A 20,255-nucleotide genomic window follows, 5' to 3' on the forward strand; every position below is an offset into this window, starting at 1 on the left:
CACCCAACAGACAAAACCCTGCGAGTGTATCAGTTCCATCTCCTGTTGGTGCAGCGTGAATTGGCCTTAAGTGAACTATTCATTGGTTATGCAGTACTCATACTCAGTCTCTAATGCCATGAATCCCTACAACTCCCTTGAAGACAGAATGGACTTTTCATGATTTAAACGTACTTAATTCAGTATATAATAGTCTTTGAATTAAAGTTAAGCCCCCATCATCGACACACGCTGGATCAGACGCATGTGCACGCATGTGGGGATATAACTGCGCATATAGATGCATCTAGTAATACATCATCTACGTGACTGGTAGCTGAATTACCTAAAAGCAGTGAAATGGAAAATTGAATTACAATGAAGAGAGGATGGGTACTGTAGCAGCATTTCTATACGTGTATGTGTGCGCGTAGGTTTGATTAAACTAGCTGTAAAGAAATAGTTTTGAAAATCTCTCTGCAAATTTGTAAAAAAAAAAAAAAAAGTAAAACCCCCTAACATTCTTGATATGTAAAAGCCTCATAAATCCTGCAAATCCCATTGATCTAAAAGTTTGTGTAAAGAGCTAGGGTCACCTCTGGATAAAAGTACTGTCCTTTTTAATAGAATAAAACCAATGTGTGTGTGTTTGTGGGTGTGTATGTGGCTTTTCATGTGTGGCCTCTCCGGATGAATGTGTACAGCAGGGGAAAATCGCTCTGATAAACTGTGTGTGTGTGTGTGTGTGTGTGTGTGTACAGCTGAGGAAGTAACTGTCTGACCTTGCTGAAACCTACATCGTTGGAGTATTAATACATTAAAGAGCAGCTAAACTTTTAAGACAGGAAATTGTAGCTTGTTCGGTGAAGGCTGTTTTCCTCTTCCTGTGGGTAATTACATTTCTTGCCCATGGGGTGTCACAAAACTCCTTCGTAGCATGCTGTTAATGCCTGGAGATACGCAAGTGTGTGCTTATGCATCTTAAACAGTGTCACCTGATGAGTCTCCAGACACTAATTAGTGAAAGAGAGGCGAGACCCACGCAGGTTATTACCGCTCTCAATCACTCCGTCTCACTCTCCACTCTCCTCAGAGCTGTCTCTCTTTCTCACATTGTAACAGACAGACAGAGAGAATGATGCAAATCCTGCCCTTTCACAGCAGACGGGCACAAACAAACACAGACACACACATACGCTGGGAGAGAATAAGCTGTCATGGAAAATCATGAGCCTCCATTCATGATGTCCTGACAGCAAAGACATCCTCTCCTCCTGTTCACTCCCACACTAACTCGCTGCCCAACTCCAGACATATTTATCTGCTAAATTTGTTTCCCCAGCGTAGCCGGGTTTGGTCCTGCTGGGATCACTGTTACTACGACATCAAAGACTTGTCCTGCTCGCCACACCAGACAACAAACAGCTTGAGAAGGGAGGAGGAAGGAGCTTTGAGATCATCCCTGAAGTAATCGGCTGTCAGAACAAACACACTCCCAGTTTTCTGATGGGATGAATAGCACCTGTCAAAGTCAGTCGTCATCTCAAATCTCCAAAACACACACACACACACACACTTGGAATACAGGATGCAGATGGTATACTGGTGTCACGTGTCACGCTGACTCACTGGGGATCTGCTGAATCTTATGGACCACCACAAAGGCATCAGACAGTCCAACCTTCACTGGATGATTGATAGAGCTGATCTTCGCTATCTGCACTGGGACCTGAAATGAAAGCACATACTAGTTAATTCATCCACCATCGACCTGAGAAGTTAGTCGACTGGTTTGAAAGGAAAGCGAGAAAGCAAAAACGAAAGACAAGAAAGTAAGCAAGGAAGATGGAAAGAAAGAATGATATGGAGTGAGCAGAGAGACAAGAATAGGGAGAAGTCTAATTCAGTCGAATATGCTTTGCAATAACCAAATAAATCTCAACAGCATTTACAAGATCGTCTTCTGACTACAGAGTTACAATATAGTTTTTCAAATACTTCCCTCTACAATGTTAGATTTTATTTGTTTTTATTTTGCATAACACTACACACACACACACACATATATAAATAAAATATTATCAATGTATATTAGTAAATAAATTATATTGAAATAATACATGTATATAATAAATTAAATATACAAAGTTAAATATTTTTTGATGATTAAAATGGATTTCACACATTTCAAGTACGTCACATTCGACTGCACACATGATGTACGAGGTTTGTGGGCTGAATATGCTTTGCAATAATCAAATAAATCAAAACAGAAGAATGTCTTCTAGGCTAGAGGGTTACAGTATTTCTTTATGTATTTTTATCTACTACAATGCTACAACACTGTACAGTGTGTGTAATATATATATATATATATATATATATATATATATATATATATATATATATAGATAGATAGATATATAGATAGATAGATAGATAGATAGATATACATGGAGAGAGAGAGAGAGAGAGAGAGAGAGAGAGAGAAAATATGCATTTTAAATTTAGATAAATAAATACATAATATGTACACAATACATTATATTTAAACAATACATGTATATAATATGAAACATAATACATATATATAAAGTTGAATTATTTTTTATTATAAATGCAGATTTCATGCATTCCACGTATGTCACATTTGACTGCACATGATTTATGAGGTTTGTGGGCTGAATACGCTTTGCAGTAATCAAATACATCACAACAGAATTTACAAGAATGTCTTCTGACTACAGGGTTACAATATTTTATATATAAATATATGAAATATACATTTCTATATGTATATAACACAAAACATATAACGCATAAAAATATAGTATATAACAAAGTTGAATATAATTGATTTATTTGATGATTAAAATGGATTCACGTGTTTCAATATTAAACTACACATGATTTTTGAAACTGATGTTTTGAAGTTGGAATATTTTAACTGCACTGGATACTTCACTTTGCCATAACATGGTACCTGACCATGTTTGTACGTGACAGATTGAAAAGACAGAGGCACTGACACAATCACACAAACTCTGATGGAACAGGAAGTAATCACCAAGAGAGAAATATAACAGACAGAGAGAGGAATATAAAACAGAATCGAAGACATATGGAGGAAGAAAAGAAAAAATACACTTCAGACCTCTTTGTAAGCAAAGACAATTCGTCCATCGCTGTGTAATGTGGCCTGGAAGGTGAAACTTCCTTGATTATAAGAATCCTGAAGATGGACGTGATCCCACTGGACAACCAAAGCAGTTCCTAAGAAACATACACACATTTACGCAACATTTATTAGTGAGAATATATTTGATACTTATATTCTCTAGTAATACTACGGTTTCTGATCGCCTTTGTAGACAAGAGCATCTGGAAAACATAACATGACACATTTGATTTATGGCAAGTCAAGGTACAGTGTTTTTGATGGGTGTGAGCATTTGAAGATGGGAATGTCTGACAGATATATATTGGATATTTCTGTTCCAATATATTTTTTCCACTATATATTTCTGTCAGATAGGACACCCTCTCTTTCTCTCACACACACGCGCACACACAGTCCATTGCTTCTGTCTCTTACCGTTGTCAAAATAGATGACAGTTGAGTTTCTGGAGAGGCTGGGGTCAAAGTTTGCCATAAGTGGAGCAATATATTGTGTTGCTGTCAACATTCGGTGAACCACATCTCCTGTGTAGATGAATCCTGAAAACACACACACACACCCTATAAACCTACAATACATATTCATAATATAAAACAATAAGAAAAATACATTTCATACGTGATCTTCGGATAAAACCACTCAATTTGTTTATGTGAAACAAAAAAAAAAGTTTTCTGGCACCAATGCATGAACATGTGCTTGTCTTTCTACTCTTAATCTCTGTGGTCTCCTCCTTTCTCATCTATGCGTCCTGGCAAACAGCCCTGGCCTGTCTCCAAAGTGATTAATACTCTAATTAGCCATATAAATGCCTCCTTCCATCCCACTCACAGAAAGGAGAGAGGACCTTCCACACATACATAATCTAAAACGTGTCTTCAGCATTTGTCTGCTTAAATCAATGCAAATCTTTCCACAGGAATTCAGCCAACCTGGACTAAGCTGACCAGATAAAACAACTAAGAAAGAGCTCCCTAATATTTGACAAACAAAATAAATAATCCTCAAAAAAAATGTATTATAGCTATATTATCAATCTGCTCCTAGCCATTCCGAACTTGCTTTTTAGTAAAGGAGTTACTTCAAAATGCCTTTTCCAACAACACAGGCTATTTGCACTTAGAGTAAATACACACTCTGATTTTAATAATTTAGTAAACATTTTCCTGTTCTGTTTATTAAAAATTCTTAAGGCAGGAAAAGCACCTCTTACACAGCGCTCCTGAGTGTACGGCTACACTGGGAAATTCAGATCACTTGTGTTTCACCGTTTATAGCCGCAGAGGGATGACTGATGTAATTATAGGGAGAAATTATATGGCGGTTTTCTGTCTCTATCTTTCCCTCACTCTCACAGCTTCATCTAAGACACATTCCAGCAGCCAGCGAGTCACATGAACCGCAATCATAATAAAAATCCCCACACATGCCCTCATATCTCCAGCATGCACGGTCAGCTGTTATTAAGAGGAATCTCTCACAGCTGATAAACACAGCCTGATCCGCTAGAACACTGTGACTCACAGTCGAGCTCTTACGCCTACAAGCAAGAACCAATCAATTAAATATTCCTCTTTAAGCTCATATAGATCATATGTTCTGCTTCAGCTGTGTAGGACTCGTATCGCATGAAGGCAGGCAGGCGCTCTCTTATAACACATCTCACACGCAGGAGGATAGTTTACTTACCGCCGGTTGCAACAGTGATCTCTCGCAACAAATGCCCATAAAATGGAAAATCAAAGGAGAGATTGACCCGCTGAGGATGAAAACAAGACAAAGTTTAGCTTGCAATTATAAAAAGATCTAAATGCGTAGCAGAATCAATATAAAACTATTAATCGGAGACAGTGAGAGAGAGGTTGCGATTACAATAAAACATACAGCAAGTGTAGCTCTACAGACTCTACGGACTCATTCTGCGGTTGGCTAAAGCAAACATAACTCTGCTAATAAATTTGACTTCTGTCCTAAATCCATGGCGAGCTTCTCCGCTGTGGTTTCTTTTGTTTGGAAAGTGCAGTGTGAGGATATCACAGTCTGTTCCAGTAATGGGATGGCGACACACCAAAACCTGATCCCATTTCAAAGAAATGTGGCATTTGAGGATCGACACTTGGTCTGTTTGGTTCATAATCCACACAAACAGACAAAATAAAAGAATTGTTGGTAACACTTTATTTTACGCTTGCTTATTAGCATGCACATTACTAGAATATTAGTCATTTATTAGTAGTAATCAAGCACATATTAATGCATTATTCTACATGATCCTATTCTACATGACTAATCCTACTTAACACCTAAACTATTAATAAGCAGCAAAATAAGAATTAATTGAGGGAAAAGTCGTAGTTAATAGTTTACAAGTGTTACCAGTTTTTTTATTAAAAAGGCGAACAGTAATTGTTCTTAAATGTCTTCATATCACTTGCATTTCAGAAGATGTATACTGCTTTCTTATTGCGTGTGAGTGATGATAAATGAATAAATGCTATCTTACCGCTGCTTGTCGGTGTGTATTGGACAGGATGCCATGAATCTTCACCTTCTCCTTGTCCATCTGATCAATATTTACCCATAATTCCTTGCTCATAGGGTCACTGGGGCCATAAGTCTTTGAGGTGTAGTAATTATGATCTGTGTCCTCCTGTGGGGAAATACCAGACAGCCGCTCAGGTTAAAGGACACGATACAGGGCAGAAACATCGTGTTCATGTAAATAACAACAGAAATGTTCACTTTTACGGTGAACTATCACTTCAACAAACACCACAACACAAGCCACATTTGTTTATGGCAGGCTTTTAGCAACCAAGGGCCATGATCCCATTCTCACTTCACAAACAAATACCATTTCAGGTCTTTCACTATTAGAAACACACCCAAACACTTTCCCAAAAGAAAAAATCTGAGAAGCATGTTTACAAAAGACTGAGCCAACCTCTGTTTGTTTATATGTATTTCAGCGCGGACCACATATTTATGAGGGTCACTAAGAGGTTTATTGTACTGAGCGTTGCTCGGCAGCACCTGTATAACCGTCTAGCCTCTGCCTGGAAAATATGATGATAACAAAACAGCAAAAGGGTCAAGTGAGTTCTTTTAGCCCAGTTCTTTCTATCCACTTAGGTGAAAAGAACAAAAGGTCAATTATTTCACCGGCTGGGCGAGAGACAGATTTGAGAAAGAGGTGACCGAGACACAAGCTCAAAATAAATAAGGCATACATACACAAAGGTTTGTGATCAGAAAGATTTTTTATGTTTTTAAAAGGAGTTTCTTATGCTTATCAAAAAATGTAATATTGTGAAATTTTTTGTATAAATTAAAATGTAATTTATTCCTGTGACACATAGCTACATTTCCAGTCTCATTACCCCAGTTTTCAGTGTCACGTGATCCTTCAGAAATTACTCCAATATGCTGATTTATTATCAGTGCTGAAACTGTTTGTGCTGTTCTATTTTTTTGTAACCCGTGACCCTTTTTTTATATTCAGGATTCTTTGATAAATATAAAGTTAAATTTATTTTACATACACTCTTTTTGAAAGAAATACAAATTTGTATTCAGTAAGGATGTTAAATGAATCATAAGTGATAGCAAAGATGTATTTTGTTAGAAAAAAAAGGAAAATAGAATCCATTATTTTATATTGTAAAGATTATAAAAACTGCAAGATTACAGTTTTTCTGTATTTTTGATCAAATAAATGCAAAAAAAGAGATTTGAAGGGACTTTTGAAGGGACTTCTTTTAAAAACATTACAAGTCTTACTGATCCCAAACAGTTGAGCGGTAGTGTATATGTTTAGATATGTGTGGATTTATGTATGTAGGTGTACACATACAGAGGTTGCAATCAAAAGTTCCTGGTACTGTATCTATACTTACGAGCAAAGTGACAATATAAAAACGTTGACATTTTAACAAAATGAACTGTTCTGCAGGTTACGCATGCCAAGCAAATGGATGGAAAATCTGAGTGCCAGGAAAAACACAACCCATGATGGCTGCTGATTAGTAACGTCATAATGCTTTGGACAGGGACAGAAGAAAATGATCAACTAATGGAAAGAAAATCAACTCAGAGAAATTGTATCCTTCAATTTACTGACCATTACAAAAACTTTTTTGCCCATCATCAGTGATTCAGTTATTATAAATTTGCTCCTTTTAAAAAACAAACCAAAGTTGATATCCTGTCTACCAATTAGTCTAATGTGTGACAAAAAACACTTCATTCCCATCATTACCAAGGCTATGAGTGGGACATGATTATTCATAACATGCAGAGAGTTTGAGTTTAATTCTATTCCCTTCTTTCCTCTCCAGTCAGTTTCTTTTTCCACTGTCCTGTCATAATAAAGAAATAAAGCTAAACATATACATACAGACACATGAGTGGTAACAATGTAAAAGAAGACCCTAATCACCCCAGACTATTCTCCTGTTGTTCACTAAGCAAAGCAAGGCTATCTGAGAAACTCTAGGAGGAAAACACTTGATCATAAACGTCAGACCTGTCCTATCAAACAGCCTGGTGCTGAGGAATTCAGCATGAAATTACATGAATAATACAATTCTCATAAAAAAAGAAATGTATCAGAGTTAAGAAGAGGTGAATATAAGGTGCGTGAGCTTTGACAGTTTAATCTGTTAAAGTGCAAAAGCAGAGCGACAAAGGCTGAAAATAAAAGCAAACAAAAACCTGAAAGCCCAAACTAAAGCCTGAGGCCATGTCATAAAAAGCAACAGAAATTCAGTCCTTTGAAACTCACAAAATAAAAAAATGACAGAAGCACTTTGTAGTTTGTGAAATAAATGATGCACCAGGTGTATGTGTGTATGAGTGTTTATACAGGAATGTGTTTGTATGTGGGAGCTGGTAGGAGTTCAAACACTAAAACTCCATCACACAGACCTTGTAAACCAATATCAAAGGACGTGGACAGGACATTAAAATCAGCAACTACATACTGTATACACGCACTGCTTTGAAGTAATCGTCACGTGGGAAACTAATTCAACACTAAAAAACTTGTGTATGATGTTTTTCACGTGGTTCAAATTATCACATAGATGAACGTACGACTGCTACTGCTGCGGTCGAGCCACTGATGTCACATGGACCGTTTCATTAAAAAAATATCTTTATTTTTGTTCTGAAGATGAACGAAGGTCTTACAGGTTTGGAACGACATGAGGGTGAGTAATTAATGACAGAATTCTACAATCTGGGATTTAAAAACTTTAATAACTTGTGTCTGTTTTTTAAAAGTAGAACATTTAGCACCTCATTTTTAGAATGCCATGTGAAGTGTTAGTGACGTCAAAGATGCAAAGCTGAGCGTCTTTACTTCTGAAAACAATGCAAAGCTATTCTGTGTGAATGGCCTCTAAGGGAAAATGTATATTTTGTTTAAGTTTAAAGGGTACCATTATTTGGGAGCTGTTGTCCGCGTCTTCATCAGTAAGTATGCCAGGTGAATCCTGAGACTCAGGCTTTAAAATGTCTTGACTGGCCTTGTTACTTTCCATGGGAGGGGGCTCCAGAAGAAGCCAGCGTCTCCTCCTCAACAGCTCCACAGTGACATCATCCTCCTGTGACCATCCCTGAAGAATTGAATAAGCAGCTCCTGGAACAACACAAAACAACCTTCAGTCCTATGAGCATGAGAACATTTTGACATTACATAACACAAAGCTTCACTTCGGAAGAAATGATGCTTGTTTCTTATGAAAATGCAGACAGAGTTCTTTTTTCAAAGCGTGTTACTAAAAAGGTTTACAGAGGACATGAGAAAAGGTTTCACTGCTTATGACAAATAAAATCCAGACAAACCTCATTTGTCTCACACACGCTTACATTCTTTCAAATGGTTTATACATACACAAAAAGCATAGCTTTTCCTTTATTCTTATTCTCTCACTCTGTAACAAAAAACCCTCAACTTTGCTCCAGATTAACCTGTTTAACTGTAGTCATAATAAAGAGGATGGCTCGGTGACTCTTGGTTTATTGTTAAACTGCTTCTTTAAGAGCCGGGTGTGAAAGGTAAAGAAAGCCAAGGTGAGCCAGTCTGCTTTTATTCTTCTTTGGTCTGTATATCACTCTTTATGTGCCTAATGTCTTTCTCTTATTCACCCACAAACACATGCACAGGGCCAAATTCTTATGCAAATCAAGTCTCATGTGAACAGAGTTTAATTAAACCTTCTATTTACTTCGCTCTTTAGTCCTCTCACTGGAAATAAAGATGTGAGAGATGGGAGTGTGTACGCTGGAAATCAGGATGACTGAACGGCCAAAGCGGGAATCACAAAAAGCACTTCATAATGTGACTGAGCAGACTAAACAAAAAGAAAAGGAAAAAGAAGAAATAAAAAGGAGGGACCAATGAATCAGCCAGGAATGTGGGTTAGCACTCTCCGAATGCTAGCTTTATCTAAACTAGAAGTCCAATGTGGTTGTCTGTACAGGTTTAGTCTTGGTGAGGTAGTTTAGGCCTCAACAGCTTGGGTCCAAACAGAGATGGTTTAGAAATACATAAAAACTTTCCTATAGAATACATGGACTTGTGTGCACTGCAGCAATTACAGGCATTCTCTACAAAGGAATGGAGAGACAACAGAGACAAAAACTAGCCAGAACGATTCTCAATCCTCTCACAACTACTCAGTATAACTTACAGAGTTGGGTGTGTATAAGAACACTACTGATTAGTATGCGATTAGTATGCTCCTTTTGTCTGAACCAGAGCTTACATAATTCTCTCTTACTTGCTTTACACAAAATAGTTAGTTCCTTATAAATAATTATCCTTATAATAAATGCCTTTAGGAAAATAAAATATTTAACTATTATAGAAGAACCATTTGTACTAAAAACTCATCTGACGATGTAAATACACTAATAATCGAAAGTTTGGGGTAATGGCTTTTAAAACTGTTTCTGAAAGAAGTATCTTATGTTCAAAGGGGCTGCAGATATTTGATCAAAATTACAGTAATCATAAAATTATTCTGGTGATGGCAAATTATGTCAGTGATGATTTGTTTTGATTTAATGCATCATTGATGAATAAAAGTATTCATATTTCATCATTTATGAAATATTATCACTGTTTGATTAGTATTGTATCATGCGATATTCAGTTTAGTTCACAATTAATGTAGTGCCAAACACAATACCCCTCCTCGAACGCTCCTTCTCTGGAATCCTATTTTACTTTCAAGAAACCCTTCTGGATATAAAACTGAGTTCAGGAAACAGGATCTTAATTTCCTGCAGATATATTGCTCTTATAATCCCAGCAAGCATCTCTTCATTCACATGAACATCTAATCCACATCTATTTCTCTGCACTAAGAAAAACAAATGAAAAAGAAAAGGGGAAAAACTTGCAGAATGCACTTTGTTTCCAAGTCATCATGGTCCACTGTTCCTCATTTAATCCCTCGATGTGAGAAAAGATTCCCAGAGCCAAGTCCTTCTGTAAAGCCCATTATACATAACAGGTCAATGAGGATTTAGAGAGGCGGCTGTCACTGACTTTTATTGTCGCTGAGTGAAAATCAGTGTCTGCTCGTGACATGCTTTGAAAAGCCACCACAGCAGGGACAGGATCGCTTTCTCTCATGCTTCTGCTTTCTTTTAGCTGCGAGCCTAAATCCAGTCCCACAATTCCCTCTCTTTTTCTCTCGTTCCTCATCCTCTGAGTGGAAGGTACCTTTTAAGATGTCCACAAATGAATGAACGAACGTCAAGCTATACATACAGACGATGCGACAAAAACTCTGCACTACAAAAACTTTCCTCAAAAAAGCTTACATTCTAACGGGAGGAAAGGAAGAGGAACCAGTGTGAGTGTGTGTTATCCATACGAAGGGAGAATGTGTATCTTTACGGTATGTGTGTTTAAATGACAGACAGAAGAAAGAGAAGGAGGGAGAGAAATTTACCCACAAATGAGAATTTCCCTCCAGTCATGTCTAAAACGATCAAAATGACTGATATATTACTCCTAATTAATCTGAGGAGGACAGCCGGAGGGAGAGAACAAAAGGGTAAAGGCGGAAAACAAAAGTTAATAGACCACATGCATTTATCTTGAGTCACTGCTCTGGAACAAAAGAAAACATAAAAAAAGTAATATGAGGTACCAATGTATAAATGAAAGACAGGAGTTGGGGGAGGGGTACTGGGGTTATGGGGTTCAGATCCATTCAAAGGGCACTTCAAAGTTACATGAAGTCTACTTACAGTCTACAACCTTACAGAAGTCTAGAAGAGTTTGATTGATTGGCTTGCGCTCTCCAGCCACTATATGAAGCAGACATATTAGTGTGTGTAATTACAGAGAAGGTGAAGCATGCTGGAACAGGTCATCCGACCTCAGGATACACACAAACCCCTCTATATGCGAAAAATATGTGAGCGCACCATCTATCTTTTTCCTACCTGAACCCAAAATAAATTATCTTTATATATCATTCCAAAGTCTGGGTTCAATACGATTAAGAGAAATTAATACTACTTTTCAGCAAGGTACATTAAATTAATCAAAAGTGACGGTAAAGACATTTCTAGTGTGATATTACGGTAGATTTCGACTTTTAAATAAACGCTGTTCTATTGAACTTTTTGTTCAGCAAAGAATAGCTTCCACAAACATACACAGCACAACTGTGTTTTTTATCATAATGGAAACAAATTAAGCACCAAATCATTATATGAAAAATGTTGATGTTTACTGTACAGAGAAACCCTTACAGTTTGTGGGACATATTCTGAAAGTGTGAAAACTATTTAATCATCATTACCACTAAGCATAAATTTATCTCAAGTATTTGAAGGCCTTTGAAAGGGGCATCGTCCTAAATTCTACACAATTATATGTTTAAATATGTTTGTAACAAAGTGTTCAAAGAAAATTATTCACACTACGCATGCTGAGCATTGATGTGCACTGATGTGTATTAAAGTTGAATTGAAACACAGCATGGCTGTTACTGGTTTCAGCAGTGGCTGGAAAAACATCCGTCTCAGAGACTTACACGCACATAACCAACTGGACATGGTACACACACTGCACCAAGAGAATTCCATGAAAAGATGCCTTTTCTACTTTGTATCTGTATGACTGATAGCGTTGCATAATTAAGTGATGTCTATATACTTGAGTGCAAGACCCAGAATGACTTTGTAATCATTTCTAGTATGTGTGTGTGGATGATAGTCTGCGTACATTATATGGTCTGTGGCTGACAGTAATGACAGAATACAGATGGCTGGCTTTGCCCTAGGGTGATATAAGGTTTCGTTTACTAACCATTCACACAGAGAGGTATACTTAACCCAGCTAAACACTGGCCTCCAAACCCATGCTCAAACCACACACAGCTTCAGACCATCATTTTTAGTACAATGCTGTGATGGACACAACTTCACATCTGCTCATATAATTCATCTGTTAAAGGATGGCACCAGCAATGCGGCTTCCAGGGAACTCATACAGGGCACGCAGCCAAGAAAATGTAAAACGTGATGTAAAGTCCCCCCCCGCCCCACATGCACTGACAACCCGACCTGCTTTTTATTTTTTTACTTCACACTGACACCGAAATTCGTTGCCCTTGTTATACAAACACCGTGTGATTGCTTGCTTTAATCTTAAAAACAGATACATGTACTGTACCTCCAAAACACTGAGCACATCAATCAAAATTCATACGAAGCAGTCATATTCGTTTATAAACCAGTGCGTTTGTGTGCACAACGCATGTATAATTAAGAGTATTCATCCCATGCTCAATGGCTTTTAATTAATGTCCTCCTCACCGTTTAACTTCATCCATCTCCTGCTCTCTCACCTGTGTCATTCTCTTGCACTGCTTAGTCACATTAGTAATTTTTTTTGCTTCAAAAGCCTCAATTTCCTTTGACCTGCTGCACATCCTGCTAATTTAAAGTACTAATGAGTGGAAGGCGACATTAGAACATAAAAGGATCTGAACACATGAATTGTGTGTGTGTGTGTGTGTGTGTGTGTGTGTGCAGGAAGATGACTGCCCAGCATACACACATACAAAAACTGGTACACTGTAGCACCATACAGGGTAAAGTTTATGATAAAGTTGCTCTTTAGGCCACTTGTTGATTCATTTGCCACAAGCGTTTAGTTTGCGGAGACAAGCATTCAGATATTTAGAAATGTCAAAGATATGACCTCAGTATTGAGCCGACATAGCGTGTATATCAGTAAAGCTATTCCTGTAATCCCCTCTTCACATAAAAGCTTCAGCTGACAGGCAAATGCAATTAACTAAATGAGTAGAGAGCCATAAAGGCGTGTTTATCTCAGAAAGAACACGCACACTGCTCGGATGCACTCACAATCAAAATTATGCATTATAATACAATACAATACTATGTAATATATAAGACTGACAACTTTTTTATTCAACAGTTTCACTGGTCGAACTCAAATTCAATGAATCCAATTTATTCAATTATCAGCAATCAAATACAATCTAAGTTGTATACAAACATTACAGCTAATTATCAGTTTAGTTTTCATTACCACTGATTTTTAATTTTGTTTCATTTCCTATGTTTGTTCTAGTTTCCCGCTCTATTTAGTTGCTATGCCAATTCATTTGATTATCATACCTGTTCATTATTTATTTGTTATCTGTGTATATTTAAATTCTTTGGTTGACTGCTGGTCGTAGTTTGCAGAATATTTTGTTATGACATCAAAACTATTTTAACAAAGATACTTTTGAACTTTGTTGTCTCGTATATAGCTTCATATACATGGTTTTCTAATTCAGTAGGTTTTCTTGGTAGCTCACGTGATACGCCGTTGCACTTGAGAGATGAAAAGCTCTGGTACTAACCTTGTGAATGTGGTTTATCAAAACAGCTCAAATCTACATGAGGAAGTTAAAACAGCATGGAATATTTGTTTTTATATAACCTCTGCATTTGTTAACACTGTTGGTTTGGTCTAAGGGATATTTCTTAACACCATAGAACATTAATCTTAATCATATTCCAACTTAAGAAATCATCATTATACAGCCAAAGATCATTTATAGGGAACATAAATAATTACTTTTCTTTCTTATTTTTACTTTTTTCTTCATTTGTCACTGTGACAGACACATTGAAAGAACAGATTGTTCATGAATGGCCTATCACTAACCTACTATATATATATAACCTGTAAAAAAACACTGCCATTCCCTCACTACCTGGAGCCCTGGAATTGATTATGTGCTGTATGTGCTGTACTGAGGACCTCAATTTGCAGTGATGCTTTCCAGGGGTGTGTGTGTGTGTGTGTGTAATATTTAGTATAAGAAGGGACTTGAGGTCCTTGAGCTGCAAGTCATGAGTGGCCTTGTCCTACACCATTAATTCAACACACACCCACATACCGCTTCGATTATGAACTATGTTTGGGTGAACCATTCCTCTAAAGTAACATCCTCTGATTGTTCTTACTAAAGGTTATTTGTGGTAAATACATGAACAGCTTGAGAGTTCATTACTGTATGGACTGCTGTGCTGCTATAGCTTTCTAGCACAATGTGCCCACGCTTCTCTGCTCTAATATCTACCTCATTACAATGAGCTTCACAGAAGGAATGAAGCTTCCTACATTTTTAAAAAGGTACTTCAACAGTTCTTTGGGTGACAAATGTTTCTAAGTAGAGCCATTAACATTCAAAGGACCCCCTGTGAGCTAAATGGGTTCTCTGCAGCGCCACACGGTTCTTGGCATATCAACTCCTTTTTAGTCTTTTACCTTCTTAAGGTTCCTGTGTACAAAAATAAATCTCTGATCAAATATGACAAGGTTTACGTTTGTATTATATTTTAGAGTGGCTGGTTTGACCTCTATTCACCAGCTGTATTAAAATGTTGCATGCAAAAATTTTAATTATTATATTTCTGTAACTATACGTATATGCTCTACACATACACTATCTTTTACAACTAACATTACTAAATGAACCTGAACATAAGAGCCCTTTGTCTGTAATGTTGTGGTTCCATATTGTTATTCCAGCCCTTTGTAAGGTGTTGTATTAACCCTGTTTCAAAAGGTTTTGAATATATTTTCCTTCTTTAGGAGCAGAAAGCCAATCTATTTTCTTTGGCCATTTAACCTTAAGAAGATCTAGGACTTATCTCCACTATCATCCCACAGGCATGCAGGAAGCTACAATAACACGCCGTGTTGCAGGAACAATCAAACCATACCTCTCTTGACTGTAGGAAATCTCATTCAGCGATTACATTTAACTTGTTATCAGGCAGAGGTTGAATGCTGCACTGCATACAAATGTCTTGACTGTGCCATTTTCATTCCACATATGGGAGAATCACTTATTTCTTTCACCTCAGCCATCTAACTGAACAAGACAAAATGACCAGACAAAAAATGCAACGCTCAGTGTTGATTATATAAAAATCCTTTGGAGGAATCAAGAACAGCAAGAGTGTTGTCATTTCCTGTTTTTAAAGAGCCCACGAGTTAAACCCAGCAGACATTTCTCTCTCTCTCTTACTGACACACACACACACACACACACACACACACACACACGTTTATTAGGGTTGTAAAAGGAAGATGGCTGGTCTGGGATGAAACAACCTCGCCCCGCATGTCTCATTCACCTCCCTTAGGGCAATGTAAGCAGCTTAAATCGTTCATACATGCTGTGTGATTTGTTTATACGTATGCTTACATTATGAGTGCGTGTGTGTGTGTGTGTGTGTGTGTAAATAAAGTTAATAGCAGTGGGTAAATTGTTGTGGCTAAAATGAAAAGTTAAAGAAATGCCATGTAAATATCTAAGCACTCTCGCATTCTGGAATGTTAGACTGATGAATTAATGACATTTTCCATGAAATCACATGTTCAGATTTAATAAAAAAATAAGACTAACGGAATGGAAGAACTGATCTGTTTCTAAGAAAGCCAAAAATCTTGATTACATCTGCTTGTTGGCTCATCAACAACAATCATCCAAACATATCTTGTTCTCTCACGGCTACAACCAAAGCAGCAAACTGACCATTTCTATTTTATTTGAATAGTACTCCACCTATGTTTTCTAGTTAATGTTCTTCTGTGGTTTGACTGCTAAAATCACAGAGTCACAGAGATGGCAAAATATAGACTATATGTAGTAAAATCAAATTCAGTATATAATAGTTAAAAAAAATGCTGGGCTGATGCTGCTGTCTTACTCCTGTCTGAGCAGTTATTTTATCACATTAAAATATACATGCAGTGCTCCAGCATACTGTATAGAGCAAGAGTGCTTTGGACGACACAGTCCCTGTTTTTCCTTTTTCGTAATAGAGGCATTGATGTATTTTTAAATAAAAAAATATATCATAAAATCTTAATAGTCAACATTGTACAATGAAATGAGCAAAGACTGTAAATGTTTTTATTTTTGTATGTTTTGTTGGCACTGCACTGTACCTCAGGAGAGGCACATCTGATTCACAAGGATCTTCCCTCAACCAGCAACTTCAAAGTAGATTTCTTGGTTGCCATTCTCATTTCCTCTGAGAAACCGATAGACCTCACAACACATGGCCCAGATTTGCACTCACACAGCCTGGTCCTATTAAAGCATGTTTCAACATCTCAGTTTATGACGCGTGTGAACTTAAAAGCCTTTTAATGGTTCTTTTAAACATTTAACACTCTTTCAGGGTAATGTCAATGTAAATTATAATGAAAACATAAAAATCACATCAATATTAAAGGAATAGTTCACCCAAAAATAAAAATTCTGTCATAATTACTCACCCTCATTTCGTTCCAAACCCATAAGACCTTTGTTCATCTTTGGAACACAAATTAGTACTTTTTTTTTAAAGGAGAGCTTTCTGACCCTCCATAGACAGCAACACAACTGCAACGTGAAATGTAGCGATGACATCTGTAAAATATTCCATGTGACATCGGTTCAACCATAATTTTACGAAGTTACGAGAATACTTTTTGTGTGCAAAGAAAACAATAATAACATAATTTATTTAACAATTCTTCTCCCCAAATTAAAGTCCTCCACAATTACGTCACCAGTTCCCCAGAACGTTATCAGTGTTGTTTATCAGCTATCTACTAAATGTGAACAACTCGGAAACCTATCAGATTTTACAAAAAAAATACCTTAATTTGTGTTCTGAAGAGGAAGGTTTGGAACGACATGAGAGTGACATGAAAGTTATTTTTGGGTGAACTATCCCTTTAAACACAAATCACTGGTTACTGAATAGCCAAACTGAATATCGTGCATCAAAGTTTCATAATATTCCAGTACAACCAAAGTTAGGCCAATTACAAAAGCAGAATTCTGTAGGAATCACTGGCTCATAAAACGCACACCAAAAATGTGTTTTTGGCTTGACACCCTTGACATCTGTAGTTAAACACATTAATAAGAAACGCCCTCCACACCAGCTGCTGTTGAACACAGATGAGACTTACTCTCATATATCATAACAGTTACTGAATGCTCCCTAATGTGTTGAACACATCTGGACATACACAATAATCCTTAAATGAAACCTTTTGGCCTAGTTAGCCAATAGTTCTCCTATTTTTTTTTCTTTTGCTCTTGTTGTGCTGCTGTATCAGTCTGGTTTCTGACCTCTTTTCATGGTGAGCCTGGTGTTTGTTTTACTTCTGGGGATACAGCTAAATGTTTTCATGAAGTACATCTGTCAGGGGTCACCACAAGACTCTCCACTGAATATATCAAATCTGTACTTGACCAGTGTTTTCAGAACAATACAAAATACATCTGACACTTTTACTCGACAGTGACTTGTTTTAGCTTTAGTTGTATTTATGAGTGTAAATGTGTGTAAAAAGAAATTTATTTAACACATGAAAAGAATCCACATGACATTAGCAGCGCTTATGTGCTCAAGATCAATGAAACTTGGTAGACCGTTGAGTTAACAGCATCACCACAGGAAATAATCAATAAAATACCTTAAACGCATAGCACCTGAACCAGAGAAGGCCCCTGCAAGCAAAATATATGAAGAAAGTAATACAGGTTTGGAGCGACGTGAGGTATCCCTAACACACAAACACCAGAAGATCCCACAGCTATAGCTTCCTCTGTTTCAGCCAAATATCTAGACGTCAAGGTTATTTAACATTTCACAAGGCTTCAATCGTGGCTGGTTGCATTTTCTAGCGTAGTTAGTTGGCATCACACTGACACAAACCCTGACCTCCCGCCAAGGACAGAGAGCGCGCTATGCATAATTTATAAGTAATTAACATGTCAGACTTAATTTTATTGTGCTTAAAAAGTGTCAGCGGGGGCATAGCACAAAAAAGCATGTTCATTACGCTCAATTAGGTTTCGCTGATTAAATTATCCTAGAAACATAAACCCTTAATACTCCACAACGCACACAACTGTTAGCCTTTGCGCTAGCTCAGTTCAAAATAATGATAAAAACCCCTGTGGGCGATCACAAATACTTAATGAATAATGATCACAAACAATCCTAAAACATATGACTAGACAATATAAAATGTTTGGCCACTTTTAATGGTGCTTGAAAGTGAGTTTTGATCACTGAAGCTGAAAGAAATTATTATGCTGATAGCAATAAACATAAAGTAAAAGATAACATCATGAGCTAAATTTAGTTATGTCCAACGGATATTTTAAAGGTTATTGAAATTAGTGATAACAGGTGATAATAAGGTTTATCACTGTATGCTATACTACCTAGATTTCACAGACAAACGCAGAATTATAACACCGGTTATGGATGATGCTGTTGACTGCCTTGAGAAAAGAACGATGTGAAAATAATATCCTTGGGGCTGTTCTTAGATCAAGCAATTCAGACACTCGCCCACAATCCCTGAGACAGCACAGTTGGGTCTCTCTTTGATCTCCCACCCCCATTACTGTGTACAACAAGACATTCGGTAATGAGCAATAACTATCAGTATGTAGATGGGCAGCGGGCCTCCCTTAGCACAAGAGCTCCGTCTGTCTCCAACTGCAATGTCACAATAACACATCTACAGTGTAATTGTGCAAATTTGTTTGTAAATAAAACATAAATTTACATTTATTAAAAAATAAACTCAAATTTATGAATATATATACATTTATTATTAAAAAGTACATTTATGCATTCCCTGTGAAATAAACTCATGACCCTGTTATTGTGCCATGCTCTTCTGTTACAGTGGTGTATATAATAATGTAGCTATAACAGATGAAAATATTGGAAGCTGTGATTTTGGTTTGGGATGAGGGGAACACTTGCCAAGATTAGAGCGAAATGAGCAAAACAACTGCCAATATGGTAGATATGTTCTAATTCATGTTTTATCATCCCTAGTTATTAAAAAGCTAACAAGCTAATAAATAGTTCAATATATAGGGATTTAAAAGTGCTCAAAACAAGCAGATGTTGCAAACGCTACACTGATGACTTCATCATTTTCAAAACATGAGAAGTTCAATTCATTTGGTGCTTATATAGTCCAAGTATGCAAACACTGATCCTAAAATACTGCATTCAAACTATTCAAATAATTATTTTATTTACTTATAAAAGCATTTTATAAGCAAGTTTTGAATTGGATGAGGTCCAGGGGAGTCTCCTATAGAAATCCTTGTGAGCACTAAGTTGAATGTGTTTATGCTTTACAGCTCCGCGGATCTGAGTGTTTTTGCCTGTTTCTGCTACAGTGAATTTCCCTCAACCAACAAACACACACCCACCCACCACTCATACATACACTCCCTAAAACACACACACACACATACATGGTTCCAGTTGCAGAAACACAAAGCTTTATTGTTAAAGTCTGAGTTAGTCATAGCCCACACAGTCCTGTTAAGGCTTGTATGCAGCTGAAAACACCATCATGTACATGAGTCGGGAATTTATGAGCTACTGAGAGACTGAACTTATTATTTTGAAAAAGGACTTTAAACATCTTTAAACATTTTAGCCAAAAATAAGAGTTTCTTAATTCCAAAAATATAAAAGATAATAATAACCATA

At 36.9% G+C, this 20,255-nt stretch overlaps 1 protein-coding gene across 2 annotated transcripts in view; it reads right to left on the reverse strand.

The window, feature by feature from the left end:
- Window positions 1–20,255, reverse strand: part of plxdc2b (plexin domain containing 2b) — a 41,447-nt gene that overhangs the window by 11,992 nt on the left and 9,200 nt on the right. For both annotated transcript variants that reach the window (XM_043244318.1, XM_043244317.1), the window contains exons 2-7: window positions 8,600–8,799; window positions 5,662–5,808; window positions 4,848–4,917; window positions 3,575–3,697; window positions 3,134–3,252; window positions 1,609–1,708 (exon numbers count right to left, since the gene is read on the reverse strand). In XM_043244318.1, the coding sequence (XP_043100253.1) occupies window positions 1,609–1,708; window positions 3,134–3,252; window positions 3,575–3,697; window positions 4,848–4,917; window positions 5,662–5,808; window positions 8,600–8,799 (759 nt within the window). The remainder of the gene's footprint in view (window positions 1–1,608; window positions 1,709–3,133; window positions 3,253–3,574; window positions 3,698–4,847; window positions 4,918–5,661; window positions 5,809–8,599; window positions 8,800–20,255) is intronic.

Source organism: Puntigrus tetrazona, chromosome 7 (genome assembly GCF_018831695.1).
Source record: "Puntigrus tetrazona isolate hp1 chromosome 7, ASM1883169v1, whole genome shotgun sequence".
NCBI classification, from domain to species: Eukaryota; Metazoa; Chordata; class Actinopteri; order Cypriniformes; family Cyprinidae; genus Puntigrus; species Puntigrus tetrazona.